The sequence below is a fragment of the Melospiza georgiana genome, chromosome 2, assembly GCF_028018845.1.
Source record: "Melospiza georgiana isolate bMelGeo1 chromosome 2, bMelGeo1.pri, whole genome shotgun sequence".
Lineage (NCBI taxonomy): Eukaryota > Metazoa > Chordata > Aves > Passeriformes > Passerellidae > Melospiza > Melospiza georgiana.
The window spans coordinates 51,089,922-51,116,374 of NC_080431.1; the positions used below are offsets into that span (position 1 = coordinate 51,089,922).

The 26,453-nt window shown below is 39.0% G+C and overlaps 1 protein-coding gene across 1 annotated transcript; it reads right to left on the reverse strand.

The window, feature by feature from the left end:
- On the reverse strand, nucleotides 1-25,713 carry SUGT1 (SGT1 homolog, MIS12 kinetochore complex assembly cochaperone). Its single transcript, XM_058018862.1, has 13 exons — nucleotides 25,620-25,713; nucleotides 25,486-25,531; nucleotides 22,024-22,114; nucleotides 21,287-21,356; nucleotides 20,896-20,966; nucleotides 16,834-16,887; nucleotides 15,017-15,033; nucleotides 13,924-13,958; nucleotides 13,407-13,503; nucleotides 12,280-12,387; nucleotides 2,578-2,668; nucleotides 1,140-1,321; nucleotides 1-531 (listed from the first exon to the last, which is right to left on the reverse strand). The coding sequence occupies exons 1-13, from the start codon at nucleotides 25,655-25,657 to the stop codon at nucleotides 430-432; spliced, it is 1,002 nt and encodes a 333-aa protein (XP_057874845.1). The 5' UTR covers nucleotides 25,658-25,713; the 3' UTR covers nucleotides 1-429.
- Nucleotides 25,714-26,453: the final 740 nt, after the last annotated feature.

Sequence of the window (26,453 nt, forward strand, 5' to 3'; positions counted from 1 at the left end):
TTGTATTTACAGTTTTATTTAGCAGAGTTAAGGAGCAAACAATTTTAACACTGTTGTGAAAAGTGTTTTTACCCAAAATTGCCAAGATCTAATAAGTTATTGAACAGAAATACCAGGTGTAAGGCAATAATCCTGACCAGCCATTAGAGATCACCCTATCCCAAAGAGGAGAGCTGATAAAGGTGGTAAAAAATTTGGACTGATGGACTCAATTCCCAGAAATTAAGACAGATGATAAAAATAGGGTTCCACTCTTGAGTATATCTTTAAGATTTTCAGATGAAGGAATTTCTAAAGCACGCAAAATGTACAGACAATTCCTGTTTTCAAGGGAACATTCAGTGCTTTGAATCCAAGAATGCTATGTCCATACATAGTGGTCAGTACATGACTATGGCAACACATAGATGGTAAAGATCAGAAATAGGATTAGAATTTTTTCCATTCCACGTCATCAGGAGGATTTACTTCTACCTTCCTTTTACCAACATCAGACCAGTTGGTGCTCAGAACTGTGCCACCAGACTCCATCTGCAATATGAGAAAGAGCTTGTTTAGTTTGCTGAGCATTCTAGCAATATAAAAGCCACAGTTCCTACAGCAAACTTCAAAGAGTAGTGATTACACAGAAATTGTGTACCTATGAAATAAAATTTGACAGAGCCATCATTCCATAATCTCCAGCCCAGCAGCACTTTTATCACTACTGGACACAGGGAGATGTTGCTTCATTAACAAGAAGCTTTTAAAGGGTCAGTCAAGTTCTTGCCTGTGATGGCTACAAATTAAACTAGAGTCAAGTAATCAAGAGGAATTTGATCCTTTATCCCCCTGGCAAGTCTTCAAACTCTACATGAGCTAAGCCTCTACTTCTTTTGGTAATACAGACTGAAATGAAGAGACCAGTGACAAAGCACAACCTTGGATTCATAAAGAGTCACATTCACCAGAGTACAGCCCTGTAGCTTTTAGTCAGTGTACTTGTACCAGTATCTCCAACAGACCCATGGCCAAAATTTATTCATTTACAGACATAAAATTTTGGTAACAGGCTTTTCCCACATATGTGAAATCTAGTAAATCATATCAGTGTGCAAAAGTCACAGGTTTCTTTTTCAGAGAAAAGAATGAAGACTTACGAATGATTTGTTCATGGCACGTTTTACTTCATCTGTACCATCTGAATAGATTTGCTGGAAGAGTTTATTTAAAGCAGCATCTCCTTCTAATTTCTCATTTTTCTCCTCTTCTTTGATTTCAACTACCAGTTTGTCCCAGTTCCTTGTATAGTGAGACGATGATGGGTATAAGTGCTGGGTATCTGAAAACAGAAGTGTTAGTTAACTAAGCATTTTCTCACTACTTTGAGAGCATCAGAGAACACAGACACAGGTACCTGATGAATCAGCGATGATAATGGGTCATGAAAATGCAAAATGGACTCCTCTGAACTGATATAAGCATTGCAGAAACAAAAATAAAGGAAACTAAGAAATGCAGAAGTTTATTTTTAGGTAAACAGAGTTATGTAATTTTGTTATCCAATACACACAAAAAGCTGGCCAGCAGCAATACAGATAATTGATATCAAAAAGACATATTGGCTGACAGAAAAAAACCCAAAACAGCAGCCTAGAGCCATAGAATAAGTTGAGCTAAATTTAAAAAAAATCTGAAATCAATACATCAGGAAATTCAAATTCTGTCAAAGACAGAATGTTTATCTGTACTGAAAAACTCCAATCTATTAGTCTTCAAGCAAAATCCAATACTTAGGGAAACAATAATTATTTAAGCAACAGGTCACATAACATAACTGCTGTCTGGGTCTGGCCAGGACAGAGTTAATATTTTGCAGTAGTGGTGAGGGGTGGGGCCTGAAGCTCAATGGACATGCCAGGATGATACTCTACAACAGGGCAGATCAGTGCTGGGGTGGGATGATCTGGGCATCCCAGAAGAAGGGTAGGGCTTCCAGTCAAGAAAAAGGTGTGGGGAGGGGGAAACCATTTTGCATGTAAATCACTCTCTCTTTTGTAGCCTTTTGTTATTAATGTTGTTGCTGTTACTGTTTGCTTTCTAATTTAATTGCTGTTCCAAGTAAACTGTTTTTATCTCAACCCTTCACCTACTGTGCCTCCAATTCTCAACTCCATCCCACTGCAGTGAGAAAGGGGAGGGGAGAGTGAGACCTCGATGGTGTCCTTTGGGAGGGGCCCAATGGGGCACTGAACTGGGAGGTACCATTGCTAAACCACAACGCACACACTTAACAACGTACAGAACTGCAGAACAGGGACCCAAGCAGATAGGCAGACTTACTGACAAGCACATGTATACCCTTAACAATTCATCAGATTAACAGAGGCTATGACTAAATTTAATACCTATGTTTCACTAATGGCTTGCAGACTTTCTGTCAATTCTTGACAGAGTGAAACCAAGATGATTAGGCTTTTCATTGCAAATACGAAGCTGTGGTTTTATAAACAATATTTAACACAGAACTATTATTAATAACTGTAACTCATTCATTACAAATAAAACATTTAAGACTAAATAGTTCAGAGAACAAACCTGGTGTAAATTGTTTTAACTTAGGAGAATCTCCCTGGCCCTCCAGCTTCTCCCATCTTACAGCCTCTGGCTTCTTCATTTTTATCTCAACCTACAAAACATAAGACAAAGAACAAATTAATCCATATGCAAACAATTCTGCCATGCTGCTCCAAAGTAGCTGGATCCTGTAGCTGTAAGAAAATACAAACATTTGGGTTTAGAAACACAGCCTCTAATATGAAACCTGTATCACAGCCAAATTTACCTACCTTACAAGACAAAGTTACTTGAGCTCAAGTCACACATCAAACAAGCTCCCATGTGCCTGTGCAGCTTTTGTATCAGACTTCTACCTTTCTGTTCAGGAGCACTTAACTTTCTTTTACTTACTATTCACTTGATTCTTTTTGCAAATTATGGCATCCCAAAGGTAACAATCAGTCCCAAAGTCTCTACACTGCCAGGCTCCAAGGTATTGCCTTTCAAGCATCCCTTTCTTGGCAGTCAGCTCTAATAAGCAGCAGTTTTGAAAGACTACAAAATCCAACTTTATCTAAGTTTACATTTCATTTACCAAAAAATTCCATGTTTGATGTGTACTACACAAACCAGAGAAACACCCTGGGACTATGCAGATCTTCCCACTGGAGAAATTCAGAAGCTGTATTCATTTGGTTCAGTGAACAAACACTGCTATGGAGAAAATTGTCAAGTATTCATTGACAAAACTGGCAATTAAAAATGGATGTGGTTGCAATTACCATAGGAGAAACAAAATTAAGTGAAGTATGTCATGGCCTATTCATGACTTCACATAATCCCTTTAGACAATCACACGGAAATGTTTTTTTTTTCATAATTAACCTTCTCCTTTGGTTATAGGGTTACAAAGTTTCAAAACAAGGACTGTCTAACGTCACTCCTATTCACTTAAGGAGATGTCACAAAGCTCATATGATGGTATTAATTAACTGAAATCAGTGCTTGCTAAACTTCAGTGCTTCCTTATTTGCAAACAGCTCAGCAGAAGCAAGTTCTTAGCTCTACCTAAAGCCACTACAACCTGGGGATCCCTGCAGACCCAAGAACAAAGGCACCACTGTAAAAGCTAACCTTCGATTCAAACACCAAGCTCATTGCACAGCATTATGTTGATCTGAAATTTGAACTTTATTTAATCCATTGTTAAATCAATCACTGGTAAGCAACAGATTCAATTATACTACCAAAATATAAAAAATTAACTCACTGAAGTTTTAATGCTTCCATGTTTGCAATCACAATGAATTTTAAGAAACAGAATATTCAGTTATGAATGTTTTCTGGTTTTTTTTCCCCTCAGGAAGCTAAAAATTCCCAAGATAAGTTTTGATATTTATTTTCCACCATTAACATGTACTGCGAACAACAAAAAGTTTAAGGTAAAGGCATGAAAGGTAGGCAAAAGCTTCAGTAAACTTCTAAGTCCAACATCGACATGTATTTGATTTCCCACTCCCTGCATCTGTTGGATTTTTTAATACTTTCAGCCACTTGACAAGTCACAAATTAGGCATCAGAGTATCCATTTTGAAAGTAACATCACAGAACCAAAAATAACCAAATAAAATCAAAATGCTGTTAGTCTGGATGACCAACCTACCCTTCCTAAAAAAGGCCTGTATTTCAGAGTTTATTACCGCAATCTGTACGGATGCAGCGATTTCTGTTAAACTATGCAGAAGAATTACTCTTCAGTAAACCAAAAGAAGTCAGTAAAGCTACCTCCACTGGACTCTTTTAAAAACATTTTGAAAATTGCAACCTTGAAGTTCATTCTTAGCACCTACACTCATAGATCTAATGCTCTGTTATTAGCTTAAGGAAGCAAAACATTTGAATATCTGCATTTAAGAGAATCAAGTAGTTCCACAAGTGGCAGAACTAGCAGGTTTTCTTTCCCCAGTGGATTTGGATCTCCTGAGCCAAACATTTAAGCTAATTAGCTACTTACAAAGGAACTAATTAGTTACAAGTGAACACGAGTATTAATTTAAAACCATTCTCCTCTGTTTCTTATATAAACTCTTCTCAGCTGAGGAGACTATATTCGATTGAGTTGTGCATTTCAGTTGAGGCTCTAAAGTTCAGATTTTATACTCTACTTATTAGTGCATCTACCAACATGTTGGGGGGGGGGGGGGGGGGAAGGAAAGCAGATGCTTGAAACTGCTCTCCCCTATATCTCCTTAATTTCTGTTTATTTTTTCTTTTACTAATTCTTCTTGCCCTTACACTTCAGGCTTTCCACCAATACCTTCCAGTATCTCAAATACAGCTTATTTCATCCACACCAAAAATGACCTCTAATGCAATATAATGCTCGATGTGAGCTACTAAACATGGACTGTTTTCTTCTCAGAATACAATCCTCCTCAATGAGTCCTTATAAAGACCATTGGCTATTCACCACGGTACTCTGCCCATGCATAATAAGAAGAAAATAAGGAACAACTTTAGTTTTGCTGCTCCAGTAATCCCCCTTCTTTTCTAATCTGCTAGCCCTTACATTTTCCTCTCTAAAACTGTCCCTAAAACAGTACTGCACAACAAACAGCCCTAAGGAGAAGCCAATGACACAAACTAATTCCCAGTGTAAGATGCAGATTTCTTAACTCTAAACCATTTCAACCCTGCCAAGCTGGAAGTGCACACAGCTGAAGAACTGAGACAGAATGTATTTCTGACATTATTAAACTTCTACTCTGTCTACTACATCCACTTCAATTGAAGTTACTCATTAGGCGAAGTGGCAGGCAGGAGCAAAGCTGGGGAAATCATTAACTTCATACCATTATACAACCACATTTTCCAAAAATATAAAGCTATAAAGTTCTGCTTGTGAAGGAGCGTGTTTCTTCAACTTGAGAGCTCTATTTGATCTAAGAAGGAACAACTCAGTGAGTCCCAATTACGTGCACAAATGGCAATGAATGCATTTTAATGAAGATTTTAATACAGATACTGATAGCTATCACACAGAAAAGAAACACATCAGCACAGACATTTATGTCATATCTAGCAAAAAAGTACTGTTAGCTTTTTCCTCTCCTTTGAAAAAAATTCACTTGGGCAAGAGAAATAAATCAACGCTTTGCCAACTACTTTGATTCAACATTTATATTTCATAAAACGTATGCCTGTGTGCCTCGTGCCAACTTTAGTATATAAGACAGGAAAATTTAACTGCAAATTAAATGCTCTGCATGCCACCTAAGGACAAGCCTAATTCCTCAGCTTCTCCTTGTAGCTCAAGCTGTGCAGCCACCTGACCATCTTGGCAGCCCTCTGCTAGGACTTGCTTCACTACATCAGTGCCTTTCTTGCACTGGTAAGCCTACAATGGAACATGGTACTCCAGATCTAGAAAAAATCCCAATGCAAATATAATACACTTTCTCTTTAAAGCCCCTTGTGTTTTGGGTTCAAAGACAGCAAAGCAAAAAGGAAAAGACACATGGAATTCATGCACTACTTGTTTGAAATACCGTCTTGAGAGAAACCTACCCCTCTGAGAACAGAGTCAAATCAGGGATTTATTGTCTAGAAGAAACACCACCCACAGTGAAAGGACACAGGTAAATTTCTACCCAGAGTTTCCTGGTCATAAAAGTAATCCATTTTTAAAGCCTACCAGAGATTTGGACATGTTCATTTGGGGCTTAATCCAAGTGACAGCTATCAGAAAAGGCACCACAGTTCCTCTCAAAATGTATCCTAATCAATTTCATTGATGGCATAAAAATAAAACAACAACATCTTATTTTAGGATGACTGGCATAAAAGAGTGTTTAATCCAGTTTTAAGAAATAATTTCTCCTCTTTGGAAAAGACCAACACTAGTTAGGCAACACTTGTTTTCTAGGCAGATATTTATTGTTAAAAAGCTGAAACCTCCGATGCTTGATTTCACTTGAACTTTCCTTCTGGGACAGGCAGTGGCAGTCTAACTGGGACACATGAAAAGGGGAAGAATTTTTATCTTCCACCCTAAAAGGAGATTCTGGTGTACACTGACAAACTACAAGGGTTTTTGGTTTTTTCCTATTTTTACTGTGCTTTATATTTTACAGTCCATGGTAAGAGCAAGTTCATTTACCACTGGCAAATTTCTGTCAAGCTCTGGTCAAAACTGGCAAAGCTTAAACAACAGTCCAGCCATTAATTTAAGACATACCAAAAGTACCCTTTTCAATTCTGGTGTTCTGCGGTATCAAACACCTGAAAACAGGAATTCAGTGTTTCTGATCAGCTACTTTGTTATTTACTGAACTACTGACTGCCTCCTCTGAGTCATAAATTTTAAGTGTTTAGAGCTGTCCTTCTGTGATCATCTCATGAATTTCATAGGATAAAATAGAACAGTCTTCTAAAAATATAAGAACTATTCAAATGTGCCTCTAAGAGCACATATGCCTACAGTTTGGTGTCCTAATTATTCAAAGACCTTTTATATATTGCTTGTACTCTAAATTCCAAGATTTTTGGTCCATAGCTTTAAACCAAATATGTTACGATGAAAATAATTCTACAGTGTTATCACACACAATGATAATTAAGACATTTATTCTATATGGAGTATACTGCAACAGAAGGGATTTATTTATTTCTTTGCCAGCTATGTACTATGGGGAACTGGAGGGAAAAAGGTTCAAGTTTCCTCTGACTGATATTACATAGCCAACACAAAGTTTTTAAGTTTTAGAAGAGAAGCTAGCAACAGAGATCCTTTTGGTATTCTAAAGCTATTTGTCACTTTATTCTCCATGTAAACCATCATTATTCCAATAGTTCTCAAGACATAAACCCCCTTATGCATCGTTTTCTTTTATGCATTTATATAAAGCATGGGCACTGACTTATATGCATGTATAAAATAATAGTTCTCAGAGTATTACCAAGTTTAAATCTGTCTCAAATCCATCTTCGTTCATACAGAAGGAAATGAATAAAATCAAACTTATTGTTCAGTATGTAAACATCACGCCTATCATAGAAGAAAAAACTGCTTCGACCTGCCCTGCCTAAAAGATGCAAGAAATTTCAGAAAATTATCCATTCACCTTAAATATTAGTTTATAATTTATAGAAAATGCTCAAGAATATACATGGGAGATATCAATCTGCATTAAACTCTTACAGTGAAAACAAGCACTCAAGAGCAGCCAAGTCTGCATTCAAGTCCCTACAAGCAATTTAATGCAAGCACCCTAAACAGGAAAGTATCTTTTAAGCACTGGACTGCAGTGGTAAGATCCAGCTTCAGTTAAAATAGATATGTTCCTCTGTTTATCTCTTTGTGTACATTTGCCTCTGAATAGAGACTCTGATGACAGTCCAAGAGCGTGTGAAACAGTTCCACTCTTTGCCTTTTCCCTCACATTCAGCAACAGGCATCAGTTCCAGTTAGCTTCACAGGGTATTCCAGTGTTTGCAAATCAAAATATTGGTTCAAGGAAAAAAACAACATTCCACTGATGCACACAACCATATTCTTGGCATGAAGCTGCTGAGTGTGTGCTTCTCCCCCAGACATCTCCGTTAAGCAACAAATGTCAACTGTAAAAGAGGCTGAAGGCTTCTAACATCTCCTCAGTCTGCAGCACAACTTTGATCTCTAATTAAAGGACAGTTCTGGGGTAAAGAAACCATATTTTACCACTTTTTCAAATGGCTCTACACTGCTGCAAGTCACTGCTTGCAAAAAGCCCAAAGCACTACAAACTGAAAACTCACAGCAATTGTCCTCAGTCTATCTGTAGATAGGAGGAAAACCAGAAAGCACCACCTCAAGTTTCCTTCAAGGTCATAAGCACCAGCACTAAAAGCACATAGTCATCTTCACTCTCCTCTTCTAAGTCTGAGGAAAAGAAAATCCCAAGCACCACCTAGAACTCATCAGAAGACCTACAGAAACTGCTCATGTCACCTAAGTTCCCAGGGGAACATTGCAAAATATTCCCCTGGAATCCAAAATACACTGACTACATAGACTGAGCAGAAGAAGGAAAAGAAAGTGAGGTTGATTGTGCGTATTTAATAACAGTAGAAATCCTTACACTATTTGTACACTTCTACTCTCCTGACATATTTTCTGGACAGATACATATTTACTAGTTTTTCTTAAACATATTTAGTCCCATAAAAATTTAAAATTTCATGCCTTCTTCATTCTGTGAAGGGAGCATGATGACAGTATGCACACTGAGCCACAGAATAACTGCACCCAGGTAGCTTGCAAAGAGCAAACCTGGTCCAGCCTTTACATTTTGGCTCCCTCTTCTGGAAAGAAGTAAAAAGCCAAACAGCACTACTAAAGATGCCTTCCTCCTGTGAAACCTTAAGTGCAACACAGTTTTCAGCTTCCATTTGTAAGACACAAATCTCAAATTTCTACACTGCTTTTAGGAGCAGCTGTTACTTTTTGCTTGATCAGATTGCTAGAGTCAGACACTTCTGACAGATGAGGAGTACAATCAATAACATCAATTGATTTAGTTATGATGTATCAATTGTGCTGCTAATGTACAAAATGCTATGTAGATAGAGCATTACCTGCAAGAGAAGGGTTCAGTTCAGTGGTATTCAGCATTTTCTAACACTAACGTAACCTGAGGCCATAGGCCATAGAAATAAATGCTGAACAACAAGAGGCAACTCTGAGTAACTTGCCACTAAATGTGAGCAGGAACCATAAGCAACTCAAAGTTCAATTTCCCAGCACTGTTACCTATTGAACAGCAAGTAAATTTTCTAATTGGGTAAAAAAATAAAAAGCCTACAAGTACGGTAATAATAGATATAGTCACTATTAAAGGCAGCCTATATCATCTGCAAAACTGCTGACAATTAGAGAATATAAAATATTAGAGGATGCGTGAAGACCAATTTACAATTTTTATCTCAGAACTGGACATCATCCACACATTATGCTGCTCTTCAGTTGGCATCAAATATTTTACATCTTCTAGTGCACAGCTTGAAGTCAAAGTCTGCAGATGACAAACACTAACTTATTTTTGCTCACACATAAACTACTGAAACAGCTCAAAACATCTATCTATGCCACCCCTGTAACACTTGCTAGTCCTGTTTATTTTCCGAACAGACTTTGTATCTCAGAGCTTGACACAGCATGGATACAAAGGTATACTTTTTCATTTCCTCGCTGGGAAAGAAACAATCCTTATGTTGGTAATTGTATTTTTCACTACTGTCAACACTCGCTGAAAGAACCAGTTCAGGAGTCTATGAGTTCTGTCTGCTCCTTGCAGACTTTAGAATTTGTAGTTCTGCAAATACACTTAAGGCTGTTTTCTCCTCCTGGATTTGCATCCTTACAGTCATGCCTTCGCATTTGTCAAGTGATGCTGAATCTCAAGCAGTATTGAGAAAACCCTCCACAGCTCCTCTTATCTCCAAAATACACAGGATTGTTCTACTCTCTGCCAGTTCTGCTGTTTCATTCTCTATCTCTTAATTTTTTTAGTTGTACAAAGTTCATGGACCCAAACTATTCACTACACAGCCTGCTCATATGTCCCACCATTTCCTCATATATTTGCTCACGTAAGTGAAAAAGAAAGGCCAGATCTTTGTTGCCCAGGGATGACTATATGATACTAGTGGCAACATGGCTCACACATTCAAAGCAGCAGTACAAAATAAAGCAGTATGAAAAAATCAAGTTATTCTCACCTGAAATTAATAATCCACAGGAATAGATCCCTGTCTATCCCAAGAAAACTCATCTTCTTTAGGATTGCATAGTAACAAGCTCATGTAATTGGGAAGATAATGAGATTATGTCTTTCTTTCCAAGTACTTACAAAAGGAATTCATGTAAATAGTACAAAATAATATATGAATGGTTTGAAAAGTTTTAATCAGTAAGATTAATTTACTCAAAGTACTACCTGACTATTTGCCATGCTGCTCATAGAAGCCAAGTATATACACAAAGCTAAGAAAAGAAAGCTGAACTTCTGGTAATCAAACACTAAGGTTGCATCATTCCCTTAAAGTACTTAATATTTTTCTAAGAAAAATATTCTAAACCTGTAAAGAAGTCTTTGCATACTTAACATCAAGATGCTTTTAATTTTTTTTTCCTTCCAGACTCCATCTGGTGGTCAAAATAAGAACCAGCTGGGGCAGTTTAAACTGTATTCCTTCAGTATGCCCTCACAGGCAGCTTAATACTACTCCTTTCTACAAAAGTAAGGACACGCTGAAGCCCTTACTTCTGCAGTTAGAACACCTTCTGTGTAACCTCTTACCCATTTTATCTCAAAAATAGTCTCTCACAAGTATTTAGGAATAATAACATTTGAAAATAAATGCAAAATATTTACAGTTCAAACACTGCCTGAACGTAACTCAGCCTTCCACTCCAGTTTTGGAACCTCAAAGTAAACTAAGCGGCAGACTACTAGAGATTATTTCAGAGATAAACCCAGGGTAGAGATGGCAGTGTGGAAAAGACAAAGTAAAGTGAATTTCACAGTACTCAGTTAATGTAGACACTTCCAAAGGAAGTAATGGTAAACTTCAAAAGAAAATGAAAAGTGTAACACAAGCTAGGTTAAGAACATAAAGAAAACAGGACACCACAGCTACTGTTCCTGACAAGGTCTGTCCTCATTCCACTCAAATTTATACAAATACTAATGAATTTCTACCAGAATTTCTACATACTTTGAGCCATGTAAGCTACTACACTGTGGGGGAATAAGTAAAGTCCTCAATCACACAACCTGCCCAGATTTCTTTGTACAAGGAGTGGAAAAACAAAACCAACTTTCTGTGGCAATCCTCTCATGCCGTCCTGAAATCTCTCTTCCATGAAATTATGCAAGAATTATTATAGGTACCTTTTTGAGAATAGAACAGGTAAAATGGAACATGAGTATACAAAAGAATTCCCATAAGCTCTGCAGAACCACTGCTGAAATACAAGAGAAGAAAGAACATCATATTCCAGCACTGGGGATTCAGGCTTTGTTCTGTGGACAAAGCATATGTCTGTCTATCCACTATGCCAACAACAAGTGCTATGCCAGACCATTGTTCCTTACTTTTCTATACTTGTACTATAAAAGAAGCAAAACACTGAAACAGCAGCATTCTCTCACACCATGCCATTTTCAAGTGTCCCCAGGCATGTACTTTTTCCAGGAACAGCATGGAATACACTCTCTTGAAAAGCCATGGACAGTTAACCACATGGTTAACCTTCACCAGCAAGAAGCTATGAAAGGGTAGAGAACAATTTCAGTGAAATCTTCCAAGTCTGACTTGTATTTCTTGGGCACACAAAGATAACAAGGCTTCACCAAGCAAGACTGGCTACTGAAAGTTTTGTAAAAGGGTGTTCATGCTTTCCTATTACCTGAATTTTAATAGTGAAGATTATAGTCTCCTTTCTCTAGCAAGAAGTGAAAAAATTGTCAACATAACTCTTTCATTTGCACTTCAATAAGTGCCATCATATTACTATTTCTGATATTTGCACAAGTTTAGAAAGTCTCCCACCAGCTGAAAGATACCTTGAAGAAAAAAAGAGCATTTCTATATGAAAAGCAAGATACTATGACTGTTGCAGAGAGACAAGACAATAGAACAGAAACATTTTCAGGATTGCAGCAGTCAAAGAAATGATTTACACTTTAAGAAGCTCACCTTTGTTGAAAGCACTTTAAACGTACTTTGCTCTGGCACTATAGAATGAAGAAGATCAAGCTTCAAGTTGAAGTCTTCGCCTGATGGAAGTCTCACTGATGCATTCATCTATTAAAAGTTGAAAACACGTCTCTGGTCATCTTTGACAGCAGCTCCATTTTCAAGTAAAGGACAGTCATTTCACACAGAGATGAAGTGATTAAATTACTATAATTTCAGACCATGCCATTACACTACTGCATTACTGGATGAGATGTTTCTAAGATACATTAGAAAATGAACAGAAGATTTCAGCCCTTGCTACATGTACTCAAAAACCCTACTATCATGTCAGCTGGATCTTAAGTCTTTAGGGAAGGAATTATACAACAAATGGAGTATCAACATATTAATAATGGAACATGAAAACAATCTGCAGCTTCTCTTCCAATACAAGAAAACTACAGAACAAGTGCTCAGACTATTTTAACAACCTAAACTAGATAATAATAACCAAGTACTTCTGGTATTTAATGAAGTATCAAGTTAGTTGAGAATAAGAACCCAACTCTTTGATATTGACAGTTAATTTAAACATGAAATCCATTGATACAACATATGGTACTTCATTAAAGGGATTACTGTACTTCCTTAAAAAATATATTTTGCTGCCACAATTTTAGTGGTGCCAAATGGAAAAAAGACTGGATATTGGTGGGTGGGTTTATTTCTCTAACTGTCCTAGAGCAAAACTACTTACTAATTACTAATTCCTACCTATTTTAAGAATACCTTGTTTCTGCCCAGTCCTGCTCCAGATGCATGTATAGTTTAAACCCAGATGAGTTCCTCCCCCACCCCTCCACACAGGCAGCTGAAACCCAGACGTTCCCTTGCAGCACGCACACCTCATACTGCTTGTGTTTAAGTGCTATGGACACTGCTGTGGCAACCCATCCCAAATCACCTGACTGGGCACACTCATGTGCAGCACAACTGTACAGAAGAGAAGCTCAGGCAGGACAGAGCTCCCTTCCCATGGCTCCCTCCCCATTCTTTTTGTGCTACTGCAGCATGTAATGCTCACTGGCTTGAGCACTGCATCTCAGGGAATTTAGGGATGAGTAGCAATAACCAATACAAATCACCTTTCTCTCCAAAAACTGCACACTGACATCATCCTTCTGTGCATTCTTGATCATTATGGTCACAATTACTTGAGATTCTGTTTGGTACCAGTCGTATCTTGAAAAAAGAAAAAAGAAGGAACATTTTTTTTTTTAAAGCACACACAGCATATAAAATTAGATCACTTTCCTAAATCATTCACTTCTTAGTTCAGAATCTTTAATATAGCTCAAAAACATTAACTATACCAGGCACAATGGAACAGGCTTTGAATTAAGCTCAGCACGAGAATAAGAAAACAGAAGTCAGAATGCTGATGCTATTCCCCTCTCTCCTGGTTAGGTTTAACCTCCTGAAAGTACCATTTAGTCTGAACAAAAGTGATGGCACTGAGTAACACTTCACTTGGACTGCCACATTTCTGAAGTTACCCCAAAAAAACCTTCTACAGTCATTATCCTGCTTCTCCAATCCCCAAGCCAAAGTGCAAATATGTCAATTACTTTAAATTTCACAGTAATGCTGAAGTCAACTTACTTGATCTTTGGTGGCAGAGGCTGCTGCTGCATATTCTAGTTGAAGCACATTCAATTGGAAAGAAAGTTACATCAATGTAAGTGAAATTACACAATGAAGTACTTTTTAAGGTACAAATAACTTTCACTGATTGCTCCCCTTTTCTTGATTCCAGCTGCTCCCCTTCCCTGATTTACGTGTGAACATTAACTTACAGGTTGAAGTTCTCCACTGTTTAATCATTTATGGCAGATTACAAATTAAAAAGTTTCAATTTACATCAAAGGTGTTAGTCTGTAACCTGAATATATTTTATAAATAGCAATTAAGTTCAATTCAAACTCATTTCCTCCTGGATAAGATGCATACCTAGAAAACATCCAGTGACTATACTGCTAATCTATAAATCATGAAGGAAACCTAAAATAGGTCTGAGAACTCAAGGTTCAACTTTTAAACATAAAATCCTTCTAAATCTAAGATTTGTCTCTACATACTGCCACCATGCTTCCTGTACATTTTTCTCCTCTACCCTGTTCTCAAAATGTAAAAAATTTAGGTTAACTATTAAAGAGGTAGCAGAATATCCAATGCAAAGCGCCCCCCCTTTTTTTTTTGTCCCAACACTTAAAAAAACAAAGGAGAGGTCGATTTCAACATCTCTTATGAAGACTTTCAATAAAAAAAAAGACAACTGAAAGTTGAGCAGGTTGTAACAGAAAAAAAGTCTACACAAACCACTTGCAAGCTTCTGGAAAAAAAAAGAAGTTACTTCCTAACAGTTTCAATCAAGTTAGTAGCAACAACACAATTAACCACAACTGGTTAATTTGTAAATTAGGCTGCAGACTGCGAGCCAGAAAGTTAAATTTTACCTCAACGGATGCACAGTAATTGCCAGATTTGTTAAGCATTCCTAAGAGTTTCCAGGGCTCAAGTCTGCAGCCTCAGTCTCAAAAGCACTCATGTTCAGAAGAAAAGTTAAATACTTCAGAATTGCACACAATATGAAAGATTCTTTATAAAGCTTGGAAGTGAAGCCACTGAAGCAGAAAATATACTCTAGCATAACAGAAAAGTGAAAATAGTAAACATACTAAGGAAAATATCTTACCAAATCAGTCTGTGAGGCTGGAAAAAAAAGAAATTGCATTTTCAGAAAAAGACATATTGAACTTACAAGGCACAATCTTACCCTAGCTGCTTCAGTTACTCCAGACATCCTGCATTCACTCCAGTCTCAACAGCAGAGCACGTAGGAACACATCAGTTCTACCTATAGTATTTTGCTTCTATGACACTCTACTTTCTAATCAGACTTCAACCAGCAATTTGTGCAAACCAACAACCCTAATATAAACCATGTTCTGATTAACTGAATCAAGAAATTTTTCATTACATTCCCTTGCCTACCTGAAATGGATACAGGCATTTTTTTAACTAAAACAACATCACAGGAAACAAGAGGTTAAAAAAAAAAATCACTGTCTGAGAGTCTGCACTAGGTTTATCATCCATCCATCCCCAGGAACAGCACAAAGCTCTCATCACAGTTTTATCTCATGCTAGGGAAACCTCACTGGGGAATTAGATGGAAATTTCCCACTGGGGAATGAGATGGAAATTCACTTACATGACCCTAAATGTACTGTAGCACTTGTATCTGAACTATAGCTTAGTATCCTCCCATCTTATAACTATTTTTTTAAAATATTTCAGATTAAATATGTTTGAAAAGAAACAAACTTTCCCTTTGCTTCTTTATAATGAACACTGACAAAAAGAGAAAAAAATATGAAGCTGCAATGAAGAAATCAGCTATTGCTGTTACTGCCTTTATTGGTTTGTTTGCTTTGTTTTGCTGGTGTATCAGAGAATTAAGAAAATGGTTCAGAACGACAAGACAGTGAATATTCAGGATAAAACTGAATAACATACAGCAAAATATAAAATGCTACTGCAAAATATAAATACAACGTTACTGCAATACACTGCATAATATAAATACAATGTTAAAGATAAAAGTGTATTGCAACCTCGTTCAGAAAAAATTGTTGCCCAAAGTAAGTCTTTGCAAAAAAGACCATGCAGGCCAATCACTTACCTAGTTCCTCCAAATAAAAATAAACCTTGCAAAAAGTGTCTCACAAAGCAGAAATCTGCTCATAACTCTACAACACAAAAGGATTCTCCTCTATATGGTTTTTAGTCAACACATTGACACAAACTTGTTCTACTGCCCCATTCTCCAGTGTGCAGCACAGAGAGGAGAGAAAGTCACAACAGGCAGAGGAAAAAATGACACAAAATTCTTCTGCTCTGCTCTCTTTCATCAGAATCCCCAGGCAGCCTAAGCTTTGTGGATGAGTTAATTGTCAGGGCTGGCTGTCTGTAGGAAGGTATGAAAGGAAATTATGCTTACACTCAGTGACTACCATGGGTAAGTCACCAGAACAGCCATTAGCGTCTATGGAACTTTCCACATGGAATCAAGGAGCAAAATCTCCAAATTTCTACCTCTTTCCAACTTTATCTTCTGTAAGACTTGAAAATTTATTTTGATGTAAGCTTTAGATAGCAAGCTGACACTTCTACAGTTGAAATTAGTTCACAGTTGTGTATGAAAATAAGTTAAAATTAATTATGATTGTCTGATCTTTAAATAAGTACTCTCCTGGTACAGCGAATTATTACTCTAAAAACCCAATATAAATCTTCCTACAAATCTGAATGAAGCATACAAGTGCTAAGGGTGTCTACTCCAACAGAAACAAGAGATAGAAAAACATGACTTCTAAAAAAGATTTTTCTTTTAGAATAAATTATTTTGTTCTAAACAAGAGGAAAGTAGTGATTCTTTGAAAAACATAACACCGCTTCCAAGCACAGGGCATATCAAATCCCTCACTAAATAAATGTGGTTTTTCTTACCATTCAGTATTTCTTCACATCTTTTAATCCAAATAGTAAAGGTATCATCTACATCTAGAAGAGATCAAAACACAGTAATATTAAACCTCCTTCAAGCATTACATGTATTGCATGAAGAAAAAGTCCTCTCAGTTGCCAAGTGGAACAAATCCATCCCAAACTTGTAGCAAGTTACTAAAAAAGGTGTTATATCCTACAACCTCCTTGTAAGCTCTGTCATTTCACTTAGGCTTTAAGTCTTTTTGTACAACTACACTGTGTGTTATATTTCATTAAATTCTAATTATACTGTAAGAGACTAGATTTTGTCCAACTGACAGGAATATGCCATTGCTTTCCAGTCTGTTCAACTCCTATGTAACTGCTTAGAAAGCAAGACATGCAGTTTTACACATTTTTCTCTCAAGTACTTTTTCAAATAGTCACATGCTTCCTCTCCAGAGAAATGTCAAGAGAGATGGTCTGTTGTGTAGACAACCCAAAGTTGTACAACTTTTGACAAACATCAAGTATTCTCTCCTAGAAGCAAGCCTCCCAGACAGAAATTAATTCACTGGAAAATAGCTAAAAAGATGATAGTGTAACAACAGAGCAATCACCTTATTTCAACAATATTCCCAAAAACTCTTCCACTGTGAAGAAAGTAAAACAGTAGCAACAATGCTCACCAACTACTAAGAATAGCTGAACTTTTTCTAGTTTTACAAGTAAATTCACACTGTTAACTATGAGGCAAAGGACACGGAGAAGATTGACAAAATTCCCAGCAGACATGCACGTAACACCAAGTCTGACTCCACTGAAGCTACACAATGTACCCCAACCCTCTAAATATAAAATGTACATCCACTTTGAGGTGCACCTTTGGTCATAAAATTGCCACCCCACTCCTCAAGCCATTTCACCTCCACTTTTCTTCTGCCATCTGACCAGATATCTTAAGAGTTATCTAAATTTTTTACCAAAAGAATGGGCAAACCCTCAAGCAGGCTGTCCAAAGAGTCTTGGAGATACTTGGAAAACAATAGTAAAAAGCCCCAAGCAAACACAAGCAAGTTCAAAATTAATATTACTTTTGGTCAGAGCACAGAATTACAGGAATTCCAGAGCTCCCATGAAACCTAAATTAATCAATATTTTCAAAACTTAGCACCACAACCTAAAAAGACTTCCAAACTTTGCAGTCTAAGCAAAGTCTCCACTGATCCAACCTCCCTCACAAGCAGGTGAGGAATTCTCTTTTTAACCACGGCCTATGACTAGATTGCTAGGCAATACAAACCTAAAAAGTGCAGAGTTAACTTCCCTATTTTTACAGAAGAGCACACTCTTTCCCAGCATCCTGGCACATTTTATAATTTCAGGCAAATGAATTTTGATCTCTAAAATGGTATTATCCTCCCAAATAACTTATTTCTACTAAAAACTTCCTGGGTCTTCACTGATGAAAATCTACTAACTCCTAAAATACAAGAAAAGTAAGAAAATTCTTTTAAAAGTTGCCATGTTCCAGCTTTACTAAATTCATTCATTGGTCACAGCAAAAAACCCCAAGAAAATTTGAGAGTAATTGTCCTAATCTACATAGCACACTGAAGAGTACCAGGTTACACTCGTTCTTTAACTAAGGGAACAGGAACTGCAAAAATCTGCATGCATCACACGGCTGAACAAAAGGAGTACTGCTTTCTAATGTTATTTCATAAAATAAAGAAACACTGCACATTGCACAGCTCATCACATTAAGTCCTACTTTGATATCCTTGTAGGTGGGTAATGGGAAGGTTGCTGTGGTACCCTGGGCCTGCCAGTGATGAGCACAAGTAGGAAGCTCATCCTTGTCAGCATTCCAGATTGAGATTTAAAACAGCCCTTATATTAGCAAAGAACAGAAACCTGGATCCATGTACTTCTGCCCACTTGTGTGGCAAAGAAACCAGCTTTGCCAGCAAAGAATTCCCCACCACAGCAATTCCTCCCAAGGCAGCAACAGCTGAAGCCACTCTTCATCACCTGCCTAGTGAATGCTGCAAATTTTCCCTCTGTGCTTTGTTCATTTTACATTAGCTGCATTTAACTGCAAGTTAATTGTGTTGCCAAAATGCCTGTGCTCACAATGTTTTCCTCTCGGATCCATGAAACATTCCACAAAGGTAAACTCTGTTACTGACACAAACTTGCCAGCAAATTAGGTAATATATGAAAGAAAATCAACTAAGTCTGTAATTTTTAAAAGGCCTTCAGGAGACTCCTCATCTCACAGCAGGCTACAGAACTTTGTGATGAGATGGAGGAAGCACAGCAGAAAGTATCTCCAGATAAGAGAGTAATCAGGAAGTGCTAGGAAGCTTCAGAAACTCTTCAACTGAGTAAGCAGCAAAACAACAGCAAATTAAATTCAAACAGGTAGAAATGAAGCAACTCAACACAAGACAATGTGCTGTATTTTGGGGATTCTGAATTAGCAGAGGACCCTGGTATTCACTGACTTATCTAAAAGATATCTGCAGTTCTGTGTTATACTCTACAAAAACAATAGAATGTGAGGTTACCCATGCACGTGAAAAACCTCAAATTGATAGTGGTTGCCTGGGGTGGGGCAAGAGCATGAAAAGCAAAGAATAGACACTCAAATTCAGCAGTGATGAGCCTGGAGATGCACAAAAAGTAACCTACCAAGTAAGGAAAGCAACATAGTTTAGAGGAAGGAATCTCTTCCTTTCACAGAAAGTTACAAAATAGAGAACTGGACTACACTGCAAAGACAAACCTCTCTCTACTGTGAAATTAATATAGACCATCTAGTTATCCAAACTACCAATACAGAAAGAGTTTCAGGAAACTTCTTATTTTCAACTCTTGTTCCAGGGCAGCCTAAACTGACAGCTGTGAGTTGCTGCAATTTCACCACATCTCCCTCCTACCACTGGCCCAACACTGCCACTTCACTTTTGATGGCTTCAGCACTCAGACCCTTGGTTGGGCCATTTCAACACATTCATCCAGGAGGAAAGACTTCAAAAATAGTAGCTTTCTGCAGACTTAATGCACTGAAACAAGAGGCTAAACAAGCACAAGAGTAAAAAGGAGCATGATCACTTGGCATCAAGTATAAGCTTACACTTCCATGGAACTCCACTTTTTAATCAGAGGATTAGATCACTTATTTGAAAGATGCAAAGTAATTATATTTTTGCTAAGCCTACATGTCCCAGCCACTACTATTATAGATAAGACAACAAGATGAACAGATCTGAGACCACAAGACAACAATTCTTATCAGATTAGGACATTTTGCTCTGCATAACCTTTCAAGGTGCTTTTTTATTTTTTTACCACCTTTTCTTGCTGTTTGGAAGAGAGGATGAAGTTGTATTTATAATGGGGGATAGGAGAGAAGATAAAGGGGTCACAACCATCTTGCAATTGGTTTGTTCTGTGCTTCCCCGTAAGTCCTACCAAAGCCTTCTGTTTTTTAACAACTCCTTTCCTGCTTATTGAATAGAGTCAGGTTTTAGAAAAGCTGTAAGTGTTCCCAAACTAAAAAGTACCAAGAAAGCCAGAAAGCCAACACTGTAAGATGAAAAGAGAGATATAAAAAATGGCTTCTGTAATTAAGTGGTATGTAATGTAAGGTAAAAATCCACTTTGTCAGTTTGAATACCCACCAAGTTGCACATTTTTTCTAAAGACTGATCTATAAAACTGTTTAAGAAGAAATTCCAGCTACATCTAAAGAGCCTGCTCTATTTAAAATGCTTTCTATGACACTTAACACTATAATATTGCTACTATTTATCTTCAAGACCGCCAGGAAGCAGAAAAACACTTATAAAGCAAAAAATAAATCTGCTACCAATTGCTCAGAACTTTGATACACATTTTTAAACAGTTTAACACTTTCATGCAGTGATTGCATAAAGGCTCTCAAAAGTCAGACAGATGGTGTTAGGGACCCAATACATTAGCCTTAAAAAAAAAAATCTTTGGTCTACATTTTAATCTAACACATTACCCATTATTTTAACATAAGGAATACACACAAGAAACTTTAATACTTACTGTCCAGCCTCTGTCCCTCTCTGAAAGACTCTAAAGCAGATGCATAGTTTTTGATATGATATTCACCTAACCTGACACAAATAAAGAAAAATACAAGAAAACAGTGATTACTTTTCAGTGGAGTCCACATTCTATAGATAACATGCTGTATTGGTTAAAATGACGTGTAAGAATTTAAATTACCTAAAAGGTATGGTTTTGAAAAGGCAAAGGTATTACAATAATCACCCCAAACTACATGGATTTATTACAAATGCCTTGCAAGCAGCATGGCTTTGAATTTATTAATTCTTAGTATTGTAAAAAGTTTTTGCACAGAACCGCAATCCAAACTCTAGTATTGACCTAGGGACTAGCACAATATTCCCCAAGTACCATAAATGATACATACCCTTTTCTAAGGAGCGCTACAGCATTATTTGGGTTGAGTTCTAGAGACTTTTTTGCATCTGCAACTGCATCTGTTGAAAGTCAGTTTAAAGTTGAGAAACATAATGTTATAAAAAGCAGTGAAGTGTCAAGTGTTTCAGTAGTGAAATTTTTCTAGGATGAACTATGTTATCTTTCTTAGCTTGCACACAAATCACACTGTCTGAATCAAGTCTAGCCACAACTGCCACACATGAATCCCTCGCAGAGCTCTTATGTAAAATGCAGCAAGACTTTCATTTAGCTAAATGCTCTGCTTAGATGTGAGGCGTGATTCTGTTTGTTTGGTTTTTACTGGAAAGAAAAAATAAACCAGATCTTATTCAGTCAATCTTTTCCCAGGCATTATTCACTTATCACATTCCTACCATGACAGGATTCAGTCTCTACCAAGAACACAATGATGGAAGACACAATGCAAAAACCTCAAGATCTGCCTAAGAAGTCTGCTTATAAAAAGCTGCCAAGATAATACTAGACTGGAATCAAACAGAAAGCTGGGACTCTAGCAAACCCATTTCACTGAAAGTTTTGCAGTAACAAAACAATCTAAGAAAACGACAAGATTATGTACCAACACTAAAACCAGCATATTAAGTTACAGATAACACACTCTCTCGTTACTGTGATTGAAGACATCTCCTGTAAAACATGTGTTATGATACACTTGTAAAAGGATTCTTAGACTGAAGATGTTACCAGCATATTTCTGTAGAAGAATATGAGCATAAGCTCGTTGACAATAACATTCTGCATCATCTGGATTCTTTTCCAAAGCTGTTGTCAGCTCCTGTAAACACACATTAAAAAAATGAAACAGTACTTCAGAAATCCTCATAAAAACACAGTATCAAACTCTGTCAAGTAAGAGACATTTCAGAAGATAAAATCCTAACTGGCATTTCTGTTTACCTGTTGCTTAGCTCTCATGCACAAAGCTAAACATCAGAGCCTGAAGTACAAGGAACCTGCCAATTATACCAAATTCAAGCAGACTGTTTCTTACTGTGAAGGAAGGGGGATTTCAAATGCTCTAAACATGAAGTCTAACACAGATGATCCTCTCTATTCCAAAAACCTTCCTACAATTCTAAGTATGCTTGTACATAGGTCTGCTGGATTTGAGAGAGCAGAGCAGTATTAGGAGTTTGGAAGTCAATGCACAGTATGTCAGAACAGTTGTGTGGAGATAAGATGCTATGAAATACCATGTAACACAAATTATAGTGCTAAGAGATTGTTTCAATTTATGCTGAGCACAAAAGCAGATGAAGGAAAGATTTATGGAGCAGAGGGTTCAGAGGAGGTATTATTGAACAATCGAAATAAGCATAAAGTAGTCCTTTGTTAAGGGAATCACAGGATATACGGATTGAAATAATAACACATTGCTCTCTCTGAGAAAAGTTCACGACTGTGCACACAGAATAAAATCACAGCAACTTGAAGCACACACCTGCAAAGAGCATCTCCAATTCTCTCCTTACTGGTGAGAGAATTTCTTCCTGTTGCTAGAAGCCAGTCTTCCAAAAGGGACTACAGTACATTGCTACAACTGTTTGCTAAGTTGACTTCTACTCAGACTTCCACCTGGAACCTAGCAAGTATGAAGGTAGCTAAGATACAAGCTTTAAACCTGCAGAAACATTTTTACAGCACAGCTGCCGAAACTCTGCTCCACCAAGACAGAAAAAAGAAGGGAAGGAGGACTTGCCTTAGCTCTAATTCAGGCCAGTGTCTTTTTCTAACAGATGTCACATAAAGTGTTTATGCCACCTAGGACTTAAGGGGCCAGAACAGCTTCTTCTAGCAGTGGCACAAATTCTTACTATGTAACATACACACACCTCTAGAGAGACACAGCACATGAATTTAAATCCTTGGGGGTCTCTGAAGAAAGGGGCAGGCAGCAGTAACTTGATCTACTTGTACTTCATGAGATGAAGTTATTCAAAAGCAGCTGTCAATATGGAAATACTCACGGCTGCAGGTATTCCACATGGCAGGGATGTGAGGCCCTGCACATATTCAAATTGGTTCATATTATGCTGAGAGGGGAAGTACTTCTGACATGTGAAAGCCAGCAGGGTCTGACTCTGACACTGAACATCACAGGCACATCCAGGGGCAGAGGCACTGCTCTGACAGATCACCTCTCCCCCAAACACCATTTCCTGTGATTTATGCTGATGACAGATGCACCCATTGGAGCCAGCAACATATGAATGGATCCTCCTACAAAACTAACCCTCATCCCAGGAAAGGAAAGCAAAGCCAAGCATTTTCAACAGTGTAAAACTTCTCTCTTTATGTGCTTTTTATCAGTAAGTTACCACGTCTCATCCAGGCACAGACATGGAGCAAGTAACTCCTGTAAGCTATTTGAGAAGCCAAGGAATGCTGGACTGGCACTGGGAACTCCAGACATCAGCAACAGTCACTTAGAACAAGCTCAGACTTTGCCCTCACACTTAAGTGATATCTGCATATTTTTACTCCAAAGGCCCTTACCATGTGACCAAATTGCAGATCTGTTTCTAAATACACTGTAAAATTCAGTAAAGAGTTTGCATGAATTAAAGGTGCTTCTGTCTCCACATAGCAGCTCACATTTTCAACTTAAAATGAGAAGTCATTCATGAGTTTTGTCATTCAGACAGTATTAGAAGGTGGATGATGATCTTGCAATTGCATCAGAGCCAGGTGCAGAAAGCCAAAGCACAATCTCCAGGAATTAAAGCAATCAAAAATCCCAAGGACACAGTGCAGAAATGCCAGGCCAACTGGACAGAAGCCCAGCCAGGTGTGAAAGCATTACACAGCACCATTTCTGCAGAACTGTCTCCCACGTGAGAAACACCAAACACATGAACATAAAGACCACCATAAGCTCATGCAAGCACAGTGCAGCACCTGGAGACCTGAGCCCCCAAGTCAGCAAAATGCTGCCCTGAGCTGTGGCACTTCCCAGTTCAGAGAGCACCAAGCAAATCTGCCTACTCAGTGCAGGGATTTGGAAACAAGGCCTAAACTGGCACCAGCATTACTGTGTCAGGTATTAAATAATGCCTATAGAATGTGTTACGTAACGTCCTGAAGCACTGAATGCACAAAAAACTGAAATATAAGCTAGAAAAGCAAAACAACTATGTTAATCCAGGAAAAAAATGCAAAAACACATTCTGGCAGCATTCCCTAATACTTCTGAAGACCTTTTAGTGTCAGGGATTTTTGGTTTGTTTGCTGGTGGCTATTTTTAACTATAAAATGTGAAACTTACTCTTTTTTTTATATCTTGAATTAGTTTTATTCTGCCATACAGATTTGGCTATTCCAAACTGGTTTTTAAATGTCATTTATCTTTTGAAAAACTTCTACAAGTTACAGCCTAAACCCCAAAGAACTGAAAAATTCAGCTTCACCATTTTCTTTGCAGAAAGATAATTTAGTGTCACTTAATGGTTCTACCACCCACTCTCTTCAAGCAGTGCTAACCTTTTACATCTTCTCCCCTCCCAAGTAGTTAAACAGAAACACTTATCCACCCTCCAGTTGTCTTCTCATTAACCATCTGTTTTAAGTAAAAATTGCCTTTAGAAAATAGATTAAAACATATTAACTGACGAAGTCATAGAACAGGCCAGATTGGAAGGGACCTCAAAGGATCATCTTGTCTAACCTTCCATGGGAAAGCCCGCCTAGATGAGAGTATCCAGCAACCTGCCCCTTCGTGTCCTGAAAACCTCCAGTGATGGGGAACTCTACCGTGTCCGTGGGGAGTGTTTCAGTGAGTGACCATTCTCACTACATAAAAATTATTCTCTGTCCAGATGAAAGGAAGATCAGTCGTGGTGCCCACAAAATATAGGGAGAGCAAAAAAAAATAGACCACGGCAGAATAAAAACTAAGATGCAATACCTCTCTTCAATAAGCTTGGGGGTTCTATTTCCACAAATGTTAACTGATTTAGCTGTGAGAACTACCAACTACCTTCAAGGAAGACAAAGTTTGTTTTGCTTTCCCCCCCACCCGTTCTTTGCCACACAGGCGGCACAAGTGCTGTGCCAGGTCCGCGCCGGGCTCCCCTGCAGCCCGACCTCACCTGAGCCCGGCTCCCGGGGACCCGGCCCAACCCCGGCCCGGCCCGGCCCGGCCCTCACCTGCGCCGCCGCCCCCGGGTCCCGGTCGACGTCCGCGTCCGAGAACCTGCCAAGGAAACACAACGCCGTCAGCGAGCGGCCGGGAGGGCGGGCGGCGGGGCCGCGGGGGAGGCAGGGCGGGGGAGGGCGCTCACCGCGGCGGGGCCGCTGCCGCTCCCGCCGCCTCCTCCATGCCGCCCGTGGCCCCCAGGAAACTTCTGGAGCCGCCGAGGCGCCCGCGCCGCACGCACCGCGCAAGGCCGCGCCGCGCGGGGGCTGCCGGGAGGCGCGGGAGCGGCCGCGCAGGCCCCGCCCCGCCCCAGCGGAGGCCCCGGCCGAGCGGAGCCGAGCGGAGCGGAGCGAACGGCCCTGCCCGCCCTTCCCGCCGCCTCTTCCTGCCCGCAGCGCCCGCCCCCTCCTGCCCGCCGCGGGGAACCTCGGCCCCTCGGCCTTGGAGAGATTTGTGTCAAAGTCGGCAATTTAATTTTTTTTTTTTCAGTCGTTAACCGGTAGCTGGAGCTGGAGCAGTGCAGTAGTTGCGCAGTTGCGTTGTGAGCATCGTACGCCTGCCTGACCTTTCGCTTTAAAGGAGAAGGCAAGGCAGTCACCAGAGGAATTGGCAGGCTGGGCGGGAGCCGCCGGGAGTGCAGTCAGCAGGGCTGGGCAGTAACTGGGGAAGGTCATGGCAGCACTGGGACATCGGGACCGCTGACCCCCCGAGCACCGCCTGGAGCGGAGCCCGGGCTCACAGGGAGGGAAGAACTGCGCTCGCAGGCCTGAGAAGCCAGAGATGGCAGAATCAGTTCCGTTGGAAATGACCTCAGATCATCGAGTCCAGCCCCTGGCTGAACAGCACCACCGTAACCAGGCCAAGTCCAGTATTTCCTTAAACACCTCCAGGGACGGTGACTCCACCACCTCCCTGGGCAGCCCATTCCAATACCTGCTTGCCCTCATTCTTCCTAATGTCCGACCTAAACCTCCCCTGG

Coding starts and splice junctions, on each gene's coding strand:
- SUGT1 (XM_058018862.1), bottom strand. CDS start 25,657: ATGGAGGAGGCGGCGGGAGCGGCAGCGGCCCCGCCGCG. Junction 13,504..13,923: donor CCTCTGCCACCAAAGATCAA/GTAAGTTGACTT, acceptor TCTTTTTTCAAG/ATACGACTGGTACCAAACAG. Junction 12,388..13,406: donor TGCAGTTTTTGGAGAGAAAG/GTGATTTGTATT, acceptor AACTTTTAATAG/ATGAATGCATCAGTGAGACT.